The 13,793-nt window shown below is 44.6% G+C and overlaps 2 protein-coding genes across 2 annotated transcripts in view; one reads left to right on the top strand and one right to left on the bottom strand.

Annotated features, from left to right (window-relative positions):
* Trs31 (trafficking protein particle complex subunit 31) overlaps positions 1-13,793 on the top strand; it is a 587,499-nt gene that overhangs the window by 96,414 nt on the left and 477,292 nt on the right. The gene's annotated exons all lie outside the window — the stretch shown is intronic.
* The window catches only part of LOC119181246 (tyrosine-protein kinase transmembrane receptor Ror-like), a 349,304-nt gene that overhangs the window by 64,452 nt on the left and 271,059 nt on the right, over positions 1-13,793 (bottom strand). The window contains exons 3-4 of the mRNA XM_075875786.1: positions 4,152-4,210; positions 2,946-3,383 (exon numbers count right to left, since the gene is read on the bottom strand). Of these exons, the coding sequence (XP_075731901.1) occupies positions 2,946-3,383; positions 4,152-4,210 (497 nt within the window). The remainder of the gene's footprint in view (positions 1-2,945; positions 3,384-4,151; positions 4,211-13,793) is intronic.

Raw genomic sequence — 13,793 nt, 5'->3', positions numbered from 1 at the left:
CTTTTGTTAAGTTCACCATCCTCCAACCTCTAGATCTTCCTCAGGAATCATTCGTGCCCCAAAGGCCGATCGCAACAGCGCCCACTACGTGGCCCTTGTAGTGGGTGGCTGGCTTTAAACCACGCAGCCGCTATGATGATCACATTTTCGCACGCCCGATGGCAATGTACGCTTGTACCACGCGTTATTACTGCAACATTAGAGGTTGAATTGTGAAGAATTGTGAAGCAAAGAAAGTAACGCGTGCTTTCGTCAAGCACGAGTTACTTTCAACGCACGTCCAAGCGGACGAAGATGCTCTCACTGTGGAGAGACACAGCGCGTATTTAAACGAGAACGGACTGAGCATTCTCGTCAATACGCGCAGTTTCCGCCTCCAATTAGCCGAACAATTAATTAGCTAGAAATGCGTCATTCCAGTTCTATATTCACTGTTTCCCACAGGCAGACGTGTGGCTTCCCACGCAAACGAGCCGCGTTCGCTCCCTTCGGACTATAATTTGCTATTATTCATTTTATTTGCATCTTCATCAATTTTCATGTCACGTACAAGACAATAATTTTCCGCCGACAACCGCCGACGCCCGCGCCGTAATTTCAGTTCAACGAGCTTTTTAACACTATCGCGGTAAAATGTTCGGAAGAACAGTTTGTACCAATGTAGGCGAGTCTTTTACAGTATAGAGTCGTTATAGTCAAGGTTCGCCTTGCGTCGCAGATATAGAAAACCATTACAATCACGAACTGACATGCACTCGGTCACCGCCCAAGCACTCTGCACATATGGTTAACAAGAGAAGCCGCAACGTGCGAACCCTAATCGGTGTTCGCAGTCCAAGTGTTCCCTCGGTAATCTTTAGTGAACCAGTTTGGTCAACAGTGCACGGGATTCGTCGTATTTCTGTGGCAACGTAACAGCAAGCCCTAGCCCAGCACTATGCGCGACTTTGTACAAGTTGCGTAATTTGTTTTTTGTTCTCCAGTAGTAATACTCCTATGAATATAGCCTGCATTTTTTATCTCGAAAACTCAGCGCTCGTCACACTTCGCTCTTAGCAATGTCATGCCGTGCGCAGAGCACACACGCCGTGCGTGAGTTGAGTATAAGATTCGCGGCAATATTTTGAAGAAAGGCATATTAGATAGATGGCGATTATAGTTGTGGCAGAGAAAGAACCCCTAAATGCATTCTTTCTAATGAGAGTCTTGCTAATCATCTGGCTAATCTTTCCTTCACCGACACGTGAAGGAAAGAATAGCCAGATGCTCGTTCGGTTTACTACCACGCTCTAGCGGAAGGGATGAAAAGACTGTACACATTGCGATGCGCCATAGATGCTGGAATTAGGTCGAATGCATTGAAAATATCCTCAATCGATCAAATACGATTACGACATGATGCTACGACATGCACGCACATCGGTGCGCAGAAGACGGACGAGTACAGATCTTTTATTATTCAAGACCAACAAAAAAGGTTTCTTCGATTGCGGGAGCCGACGTCGCTAAGTCAGCCAGGAGCTCCTGCTTCTTGGCGAATGCCTCTGCTCACCCCTTCACACAGATTTCCTCGTCTGCGTCGGAGATGAGCAGTGATACGCAGCGGTAATTTACGAGTCCTGTGGGCTATACCATAGATGCGTATACTACGACAGCCCCATAGTATGTGAAAAAGCAGAAGTGCGCGAGGAATCTTGGCTGTGCGGAACTGTCATGTTGCGATGGACACGCGGATGCCGAAATATGCATGCTTACGTTGTTGCGCAAATAAAAAGATCGTGTAGTATAGCTGTCTATCCTTGAATGACTATCCTCGGCAAAGCAAGTGTTAGTAGCAAGAACAACACTCTAATACACAAGAAAGATAGCTTTTTTCCTTTCTTTTTGCGGTTCGACTGCGGATCAAACTCTCCTCCTTTTTGCATCCTCTTTCCTCAAAATAAGAAAGTACGACAGACATAAATGACAGATCTCGACATAATATGAATGCCGTGAAGCACTCGCGGTCTTTAATTGACATCGTGTACACGGAAACGTGCTTGCACGCACGTGAAGCGTCCGGAACTGCATGATCCGTCCCGAGCAACAAGCAAAGTTGTCGTTCTAGTCGTTCCATCATCTAGCAATCTATAATACGCTTACGCACGTCACACCATACATATGCTACGACGCGTACCGTGCTCATTCGCGTTGAGCCATCCCTGGTTCGCCAGTTGTCGGATAGTGTGGATGAGCTAATTGCTGGCTGGTGTTTGCTTAGCGACAAACGATAGGTTACTGTTGGCTGGAACTAGATAACTTTAGCCAACTCTGAGTTAGTGTTGATTAGCGTTGATATACACCATGTACAATATTTGCTAGTGCTTGTTAATGTAATATAATGACAGATAAGCATTCGCCACCAGTTGGACTAGTAACTGCTAATTTTGGAGAAGTTTTCGTTAGCGCAGAATAACACCGGCCAACTCACCTGAGGTTGACTAGTGCCGACTAAACTATTCGTGCTTACAAGCATGTAGTTATAGCTGCGTACGCATTACTGTGACTGCCAGTGGGAGTGAAGCGTTGCTCTAAACCACAGGAACGTGCCAACGCGCTTCGCTTATGACAGCCACGCCAGCGCGTCAGAGCGTGCAGTGTAACTCCCCCCATGTAACTTAGGTCTGCTCTCTAATGCGAGTGGAGATGTTACGTTGGACTGACAGGTACCCTTTGAGCGTCGCGATGTAGTAGATGTGTCTGGCAAGGCCGAATGATCCACACTACGAATAGATTTACAGAGTTACGTCAATAGGGGACTCGTAACACTAGGTTCTAAGTCGTACCATGCACAATGGCAAGTTCCTGGCTAACAGCTTCGTATACCATTATTTCCCACAGTTTGCGGGATCCGTCTCATATTAAAGATAAATTCGAGTGTAGTAAAGCTGTTCAGTGAGGCTCACCCGCCGACACTCGTAGAATGCCCGTGGTCTCGACCACCTCGGCGCCACTCTTGGCCTCGCAGCGGTAGTAACCCGTGTCGTGCACGTCGGCGCTCACGATCCTCAGCCGAGAACCGTAGGCCGGCACGTTGGCGGTTGCCCCCTGCTGTTGCTGCTGCTGGCCGGAAGCTTGTCCACTTCCGCCGGAAGTGGCTCCGTCGGCGGCGGAGGACGCGGCCTGGCCCGCGGCAGACGACGACGGCGCCACGGGGTACTGTCGTATCTCGAGCCGGTTCCGTTCCTCCTCGACGGGCGCGTCGTTCTTGTACCAGCGGAACACGACCCGCGCACCGGGTCGGCCCCCGGCCACCTCGCACTTGAGGCGCACGCTGTCGCCGGAGTCCTTGGTCATGTTTACCAGGGGGCGTCGCACGTGAAGGCGCGTCGCGACGGCGCCACCTGGTTGCGGAAGAGGAAACAACGTGGATGCATCGAATTGCACTTCGAAGTGTTTTATTGTTGATGAGCACATTTCGCCATACATGCAGGACGCCGTTGAAAAGAAATGATGTCGTAAGTAGTACCCCTTTAACTCGGGTCAAGAGCTGAATCGTCCCCTGTGCTACAAGAATAACTTTGCTTCAAAAGGTTTTCCTTTACGTTGTAAAAGCGTCTCCACGCAGTCAGGTACAAGACAAATGCCGTGTAAGGTTTCCAGGCCCATAATTATCAATCAAACTTATCCTTAATTTACGTAATTTACTATCATAGACAGGTTTATATCCCTGCTTTTCCTTTGCTCCTTCCTGCTCCTTCCTTCCTTGCACACTATACGTGTGTTACAAGGGAAAGGAAATGGTAGGAGGGTAAAAGACCATTTGTGAATACTGACGTACTTTGTTTATCGCACTGAATGAACAGAAGAGATAAGCAAAACGCAAAGTAAGGATAAGGTTGGCTAACAAATAAGGGGCCTCAGTTTTCTCCCCCACCGGACCCCGGAGGACTCCCTAGCATTCATAACATTGCCAATAATAGTGTGTGCGAGTATGTCTTACAATGCTACGGACCCTTTGAAGTTGAGTTGAATAAGCTTTGTTTGCACAGCGGTTATCACTGCGGTTGTCTGGGACTATAGGCTACAGGGAACTGTCATTTGAGGAACATTTTTTGAGGTTCTCGGCGACGGCCCTTAGGTGAGAGAAGATTTCAATAGAAATCGCTCACCATGACTGGCTTTCTTCGTGGGCTTCGTGGTTTCGGCGCTGGTAGAAGTGTCGGGACTCCTGCAAGACAAGCAAGACACTCAGTCACTTTTTTAGCAAGAAAAGGACGCACAGGTTGGTCTAAACTCACGACATCATAGACATCTACGCTCTACTAAGCAAACGCTTTAGAACTCTACGTCTTCAACGCCGCGTTGTGCGGTAGAACAAGTATATCGCATGTGCACGCGAGCTATGTCTTCACTTCGGATTGCAGCTACAAAACAAAAGTGAATCAATAAACGGTGTTAGAGTAATATAAACAGCTCAGCGAAATAGCCGCACCGGATGGCTTTGGCCTTCCAGTCGTTTTAGGCGAATTCAAAAAGCAACCTTTGAGTTTTCTTTCTTTTATTATCTTTTTATTTCAACGTCTCTGTCATTGCCATCACGAATTCATCAACTAAACGGCTCTCATTTTGCAAGGCGTAGCCATTTTACAACAACAACAAAACACCGCCGCCGCTGACGACCACAACAACAACAACAACAACAACAACAACAACGACAACAACAACAACAACAACAATAATAATAATAATAATAATAATCGGATAATTGTAAATGAGATACGTTGACAGAAGTTGAGCGAAGGCGAAAAAAAAAAGGAATGCTTTAGACAGATGCACAGATATGAAACTTCTTGAATATAAGTTACTCGTGTCGCACAACAACAAGCTTCTTCTCTTTCTATACAGTCACAAGGTGTGCGGTAATACAAAAAGCTCTTTTCCACTTTTTCCTATTTATACGAAACACGTTTGAAATATTGGCGGCTTGCATATCGCCCCACGAACAAGCACTGATCAGGCGCCTTGCGAAGCACTCCAATGCTTCGGCTAAAGAAGCAGGGCTAGTGGCGTGCAATAAAGAAAAAGAAGAAGAAAAAGCGAGACGCCGTTCCCGAAGGCTGCGCAGGTGAAAGTTGTTTGTTTTTTTTTCCCATACGGCTGTTTGTTCCAGCGTAGAGTGCCGTACGCACTCAGAGATAAGCCGACATCTGTATCTTTTTAAAGGGACACTAAGAAGCAACAGTCACTCAGTTTAGATTGACAAACTGCTCTCTGAGAACTCCAATGCCACATGTTTCCCTATTTGTAAGTTCATTATTAGCGGAGAAAATCTAAAAGGAAGTTAAAATTTTAAAATTTCGCGCCGAATTCTCCGAGCGTGACGTCAAAATTTACAAAGCCCATTTTTGGTATTTTCGCGACATTGGCTCGATTAAGATTTTCTGAAACTTCGTATGCTAAGTCTATGGAACCCAGAGATGACAATGTACAATGTACAAGGACCTGGTCGCCGCCTTCAAAGTCTCCTACGTCACGAAGTTTGGTGCGGGAATCTCAAGGTGGCGTCTGCATCGGCACTTTGTTTTCACGCGTTTTCTAGATTACCAAGCTTCGTGTTCTCAGTGATGTTCTCAGTATTGCGAAAATGGTACTCTACAAATACGCGAAAAATGATTGCACTCTTTATGTCTCCTTAATAACCAGTTCTGTTTGAAAGGGCACCAAGGGAAGCATGAATTAAGGTTACGCTCATAAACCAAACTGTGAAAGCTAGAGTGTAGTTAATGAAACTACGTTGCGCTAATAATACATTCTGTATTTTACATTCTGTATTGACGTTTTTTTTTCAGATGACGCTTTTGTGATAAAGTGATTTTTCTAATGTTTTCCCTGAAATAGTGTGAAGAGACCATGCTAAATTATGTTGTGTTATGGTTTATTTATTGTGTTATTTATTTATTTCTTTGTGTTATTTGTTGTGTTATATATTTATTTCTGAAAATAGATGCGCCAGATTCAGAGGCCTGCGTGCCAAACTGTATTTAGGAGCAGAGGCCCCATGTCAGGCTATATAGCCTTTAGCCTCTGCTCCCGATCCTGTAAGAATTTCAGGACAAATAAACTTGAATTCAATTCAATTCAATAGATAAACCAAACTGTGACAGCTAGAGTGCTGCTAATTAAACTACGTTACGCTAATAATAATGGACGAGCAAAGTTATATCGAAAGTCTCATTTTTCAATTTCCCGACGAAACCTCCGATAGTGACGTCACGGATTTCAATGAGTTGTTGTTTCGTGCTCCGGTCGAACTAACTCACCGACATTTTCGGAAACGTGGGTGTGTCAAGTTTTCGGCTCTCTCAGAAGACAATGTATATACTTCGATTTTACCGATTACTATGTGCACTACCAACTTGATTGCAAATGCCGTCAGAATCTGTGACGTCACGAGGAACTTGAAGGTGATGTCGCCCCCTACATTTAATTTTCTTACCACGCGTTGTCTTGCTTACCAGGCGTCTTCAAGCGGCAACCCTGATGGTTAATTGTGATTCACTCGATACGGGAAAAAATGTTTTTCTGTATTATGCCTTTAAAGTTGGGACTTAGCGTGGCGACAGCTACTAATATACTTTTGCATAACAGTTTTCGTCGTAAATGTGTTATTTATTGCGAAAAAAATCGCACTAAATTTACACATAAATGAACATTCACATACACAATCCCAGTACTACTATACTATTACATAACACCCACGGCGCAAAAAAAGTTTTAGCATCATGAAACGCTCCCACCTCAACTTCATGCCACAAAAACCAATAATGAAAACGAATGTTGAAACGTTTTCTGCAATGCAAATTGATCATTTCTAAGGTGGTAACGCCTCTAAAATACGCATGCTGAAAAAACGTTTGAGGAAAAACACAAGGCTAACAAACTAACATAAAGCTAACACAAGGCTAACACAAAAATGAATTCTCGTAAAAGCACCACAAGCATGTCACGGTCAAAAAACAAAAACAAAAAACAGCACAGCTACCAAGGAGCTTACATCGATAGCCTTCGCGATAACAACGTTTTATTACGCTAAGCTACAAGCTTGACTACATGCGCAATTGAAAGAAAGCACCGCTAAAAGCTCTGCAGATTCAGACCAGTTGATGAGCGTAGAAATTAACGGTACCATGATTTGGCACCCGAAAGTGTGAAAACCTACTGATCGTAGTTTTTCATAGCCCGTCGGCAGACGTCACCAGCTTATATTGATAGATTGATACGTGGGGTTTAACGTCCCAAAACCACCATATGCCTATGAGAGACGCCGTAGTGGAGGGCTCCTGAAATTTCGACCACCTGGGGTTCTTTAACGTGCATTCAAATCTGAGCACACGGGCCTACATCCGCCTCCATCAAAAATGCAGCCGCCGCAGCAGGGATTCGATCACGCGTCCTGCGGGTCAGCAGCCGAGTACCTTAGCCACTAGACCACCGCGGCGGGGCTACGCCACCAGTTTCACTGGAAGAGATCGATCGACCTCTGGAGAAAACGAATGCACTCATACCGATGTATACTGTTCGGTCCTTCAAACCACCACCTTAACAGCAAACCACATTAACAGCAAAAAAATTAAAATGCCCTCTAAACAAACGAGACGGTGCTAAAATTTTTAGAACGGGATGACCGCTCAAGCCTGAAATTAAGTCAGACGGCAGAATTTTCGAAAACAACTAAGGAAGCACGAAAAAAAAAAAAAACTAAGGCAGTTTTGCCTTGTTAGCCAAGCCTGTAAAAAGTACGCAGCTTTCTTGCTTGCTTGTGCCTACGTTTAGGCTCATACCCACCACGGAGGACTGGCTATTAAACCGGCGGTCAATATAATCAGCATAAAGGAATTTCAAACTTGACGAAGAAAAATGAATTTAAACAGATGCCCAGGGAATATGAAATTAAGCAATCATAAAGTCACGTACGAATGAAGCAGGCACTGAACTATTTTTCGAAATTAATAAATGAATTTCGACGAACTAGATTTACCTTAGGAATAACCGAACAAGAAAACTTTATCCTGTCTCTAAGCAATTCGCGAACTGAATTGCAGGCGTTCCTGCTGTGTGGCCCAGAGAAATGCTCCAAGAAAAACAATGTTTTCAGAATTAAGAGTGATGCTTAATTTTCTCAATAAAGTTTCTAAACGTTTTTTTCCAATGGCTTGCGAAACGCCATATAAGGAGCCTTTTTTTTGTTTCTCTTTGATTTTCTGTTTCTTTTCCTCATCTCATGACTCATTCCCAAAGCAGAAGATTTGCCGAGTAGAAGGTGAATTTCTTTAGTTTTTTCTTTAGTATATTAGTCAAATAAGCTATAGTTAGCTAAAAAATTAAGCACGAATTATTGACGATCAAATATTAAAAATATGAATAATTCAGTTACGCATTTTTTTTAATAATACCTCAATGCCGAAGAAAACTTCCCTACGACTATACCCCATAGTAGAGTCGCCAAAAGGAAAGAAAAAAAATATATACTGATTCTGATACTTAATTTTTCTGTCTTTATTTGTATTTATTTCCGTTTTCTACCCATCTTTCTTGTATTTCTGTCTTTGTATCTATTGCTTGCTTCCTCTGTCAATTTTTGTGCGGTGTTTGTGTTGTCATGCTCTCCCCTAGCCATAGTAGTGATATACAGACATTATATAACCATCGAGCATGACAGCATGACCCCCATTAAAGTGGTCCGCACATAGAACAACAAGAGGACAGAGCAATTATTTCCTTCGTATCGTGGTTAACGTGATCGAAATCCCACTGTTTCAGCGCAATGTAATAACCAGACTTCATACACGCATCGCTAACGTAAGCCATCCCTACCAACTTTAAGCGAAGTCTGTCCGTTCTATACTATACAAAAAGTGCGCCATTCCTTTCCGATCACTCGAGTTGTACGCGAGGAAACGCGGTACCGACGAATACACATTCCGCGAGTCTCGCTTTCGCTCCGGCGACCCGCTTGACTTACACGGGAGATATTTGCATATCGCCCCCCCCCCCCCCCCCCCGAACCAGCGCGTCTAACATCGGTGTCGCGCGCAGTTCCGAACACATGCCAACGAGACGATAAATTGTACTGAAAATGTAAAAAAAAACAAAAACAGTAAAGAAGAAATGGCGAGATATCGGGCCGAATACGCTGCATCGACGAAATTGCCATCTTGCCCTTTTAGTGGGGAAGGGGGGGGGGAGTAAAAAAAAGTAATACCCAACTTCGGAGAACAAGACGTGAAAAAGGGAACGCCGGTGAAATACACGTCGGGGGTCTGTGCCGGCGTGACGCAGAGAAGGGAAAAGCGAGTCTTGGAATGTGGATGTAAAATAAAACGGTGCAATAACAACGAGAAAAACGGGAAAAGGCAGCATGTCATACGGTTCTCGATAACGCACGTATCGCGCCATCGTCGAAATTAGACTGTGCTCACGGTCTACGTGAAGACGGTGCGCTAGATGTATACACGCAGCTCCTCAAGCGAAACCGTTTTCTTATCCACGCTCGCGCTTTGGTGTAGTTCGGTGAGATATCTGATGCTATTTCCTCGTTCTTCTTTCGGCAGCTAATTCCTTATTTGCATCGGCGGGTAGACATGAAGGCTGAGACTTTCCCGCCTATAAGTTCTGCCGTGTGTTTGTGTGTGAAGGACAGGTTTATTTACAGAAAGGCAGAAAAGTGGGCCTTAGCATGCCCTAGCCCGTTACTCTACGCCGGGGTATACGGAAAAGGGGGAAGCACAAAGACTAACGAATGACGATGGTGAGATAGAGAGGTGATTATGTGAAGTCCTTTCCCAACCACAAAATGTTATAGCTGTGCATATAGTCCTATTGCTTTTAAAAAGGCTATAGCCGCTCTATACGACTATAGTTGCTCTGTTGTTGTCAGGGCAACGGCCCAGCACGGTCTCATCGGTTGATGACCTATTGCGGAATCGTTCATAAAAAATATATAAGTGCTTGTAGTTCACATACCTACGCAGGAACGTCGCAAAATATGTGTTCAAGTGTTCCTGGCACACGACAGTGTTCACAATCGGGACCGGTGTCACTGCGGCCGATCATTTGAGCGTTAACGTCTTGCGCAGGCCACACCAAGGCGAATGCGGTGGATCGTACTTTTACGGTGATTAGTAAATTCCATTGCTAAATTAAGAAAGTAAGGATGAAATATAGAAATAAACATAACTCTGCTGCGAAGAGTTTATTGACAATAGTTAAACGCTATGTTTTTAACTCGATAGCCTACCAAAATAAGCTACCATTCAGGCTCCGTATACGCAGTAAAAAAATCACAGCATATCCTCGGAGTGAATGATGATGAGTGGGGCGAAGCGTCCGTTAGTCCTTCCACGCTTCCGTCCATCCTTTCGTTCTTGCTTCCGTCTGTCCATGCGTCCGCCCATCTGTGTGTCTGTCCACGCGTCCGTCCGTGCTTCCATACATCCGCCCATGCGTCCATCCGTGCATTCGTTCGTCTGTCCATCCATCCGTCCGTCTGTGCGTCCATCTGTGCGTCCGTTCATGCATCTGTTTGTCCGTCCATCCATCCATCCGTCTGCTTGTGTGTCTCTCCGTCCATGCGTCCGTCCATCTAGTGAACACACTGAAAGCATTGCCATCACGCATCTTTTCATAATATATTCATCATATAGAAGTACCACCATCCAGCGGACATTCTAAGGACTAAAGGAGCTCGAGGTGGCTACCTACTACGACGGCGACTACTGCTGCTACTACTACTACTACTACTACTACTACTACTACTACTACTACTACTACTACTACTACTACTACTACTACTACATTCATCACGGACGCCCCTAAAAAAATCGCAGCATATATCCACGGAGTGATTGATGATGAGTGGGGCGAATCGTCCATCATTACGTCCGCGCTTCCGTCCCTACTCTGTGGTGTCAAATGTAGCCTGAAGTCGGCAAAGACGAGGTCTGAGCACGTTTCCCTGGTGGTTGTTGGTTGCTTCTAGTCATAGGAAGTGCATCGTACAGAGAGCATACCGAGACGTCTTCTCCTGCACAATCTATAGTCGTTGTTATGGATAATCATCGTCACCAACGTCATCGTCACGGTGCATCAGGGTATCTTGCATGTTCTATGCCGTGATGTCAGAAAGAGAGTGTGTGGTCTGTAACTTGTAAGGCGCTTATCTCTCATCGTCATCAGCATAATCATCATCATCGTCAGTAGCGGCTACGGCCTGGCAGAGGACAGGCCTCGTTCATATAGCTGCTCAGCATCTAAAAATATGCGTAGTTCCCTAGATAACATAAACGGGCTTGCACGATGCTTACTCCTCAAGAAGCCGCACACCGCTTGCGCGTCCACGTACCTGAGCCCAATCTGTTGCCCACCGCTGTCGTTCTAATACTCCACCGCTCGATTCGCGGAGCCGAAACAGCGGGTCACCGAAAAGTCAATATCGTGACGGAGAGCACGCAAGCGGAAGAGCTTCTACTCTCAAAGCAAAATAAGCAACAAAAAAAAAACGCTTTGAAAATGTTTATTCCCTTGGTCAGGACCAGCATACATCACAGGCTTATCTGCACCCCAGGAAACAGCGAAACTCAAAAACTGCTAATGCGTACTTTAACTTTTTATTTTTTTTTTCATTTCACAAAATATAGTGATATATTAGGCTGTTAGTTCCGACAATACGAGTTTGCCCATCGGCAATTATTCACATTAAATGTGGATAAAAAACGAAAAATAAAACCAACGGTCATGCGAAAAAAAAAACTCGTTTATGAAAGCAAGAAATCAAATATTCAGTTATAAATTACACTTTTCGTGCGCAGAACGTGCTGCTTTATACGCATAATCCAAGCGTGACAGCTTATTAGAGAATCTTGTTTATATATAATGTAATGCTTCGTTTTCTTTAATTTTTAGGCGCATTTTTATGTGCACTTCACGTCTTTTGAAATGTTTGTCACGGTCTTTTTCTTTTTATTCTTCACTTGTTATCACGTAGCTCGCGTTGCTCATTTGCATATAAGCCGTAGGTCGTCAGCGCCCCGTGAAGCTGCCACTATTTTATGCTGGCACCGCTGCGGTTATTGATAACATAATTGAACCGCGAGCCGGTCTCGGAATTCCCCATTGGATTCAAACGTGCACCGAGATAATTATTCAGGGCACTGCCGTTAATTTATAAACACAAAATGCAAATTCAACGGGGGCGCCATTGGCACAGTCCTGATAAAATAAAATTTGACGGCCGAATGAGAGGCACGGCATGAGAGATTAGTCGTAAGAAACCCAGGAAAGTAGTGCACCATTATATAAACCACACGACACCAGACGTAATATAGGAAGAGAGAAATATTCTACTCGCACTACCAGAAGAGAGAAAAAAATAACGCATGATATAGAGATTTGAAAAACTACGTACTAGGCACATATCTGCACAGCGCAAATACCAGTTGCCACCGGTGCCAAGTTACCTTTTCGTCCACTTTGTTTCTTCTCACTTGACTCTACAATTATCGATAATAACATCCCCTATACTTTCCCTGGCACAATTGTCCATTATTTCTCGTTATTATACACTTTACACCACTCAGTTTACATTACACGGGGAAACACTCGGGTAACGTACGCTCACTCAACCGAACGATACCCAGAGCTTCGCCCATTCGTTATCATTCACTTCGTGGTGATGCGTGGATTTTTTCCCCCAATTTTCTTGGAGTGTGAGTGTGGCCACTATTTTTTATGCAGTCACATTATCGGTTAGATAAGCTTGAGAGCTGGGCTAGTTGGTGACCGAGCGCTGTACCATATGGGTGAAGTAGCGCACTTTTGGCCTTGTCCTCTTGTTCCCGTCAAAAGTGGGCTATACTTTACCACACCGCATTGTCGGCCTTCTAGTCGCGGTAACGAATGAAGCCGTCCGGTTGATTGATTGATTGATTGATTGATTTATATGTGGGGTTTAACGTCCCAAAACCACCATATGATTATGAGAGACGCCGTAGTGGAGGGCTCCGGAAACTTTGACCACCTGGGGTTCTTTGAAATGCGCCCAAATCTTACCAGATAGTTTGTTAAAAAGTTAGTAAAGCGATACAAACGATGTTTCGCGTATTAGTAAAGTACAGTTTCATAATCTCAAAAACACCACTCTTACCGCGACACGACACTTACTAAGCGAGAAAACGCGATGAGAAAATGTGTGTGTGTGTGTGTGTGTGTAGGAGGGGGGGGGGGACTTTACTTTGAGATTTCCGCACCAAACTTCGCGACGTAAGAAATTTAGAAGGCGTCTGCTGGTTCTTGCGTAGCTTCGAATCAATAACGATGAAGTAGATTGTAATTTGTGGGTGCCGTAGACTTAGCGTACGGAGTTTCAGAGAATTTTATCCAGCCCACCTCAGAAAAATATCGAAAATACATTTTGAAACAGCTTACGTCGCGCACGGAGATTTCGGCGCGAATTTTAAAAACGAGACATCAACCGTGATTTTGTCCGCTAATAGCGAAGTTGTGATAGCGAAACACATGCCATTAGAATTGGCAGAATGCACTTTGTCAATCTCAACCAAACCATTGTTGCTCTTTAGAGTCACTTTGAGGTCAGAGCAGGCGCTGTCGCGAAAGTCGGTACACCTGCAGAACAAACAATAAGTGCCGTATGCCGAAGTCCCTTTAACAAGCGTAACACTAACAACCCAACGACAGCACGCACAATGAAACGTGACACGCACTACAATCAAACTTCTATTGATCCCAGCAAAATA

The sequence above is a fragment of the Rhipicephalus microplus genome, chromosome 10 (genome assembly GCF_043290135.1).
Source record: "Rhipicephalus microplus isolate Deutch F79 chromosome 10, USDA_Rmic, whole genome shotgun sequence".
In the NCBI taxonomy this organism is placed as follows: domain Eukaryota; kingdom Metazoa; phylum Arthropoda; class Arachnida; order Ixodida; family Ixodidae; genus Rhipicephalus; species Rhipicephalus microplus.
Note: the sequence above shows the minus strand (reverse complement) of the source record. Positions and strands in the feature narration are given on the sequence as shown.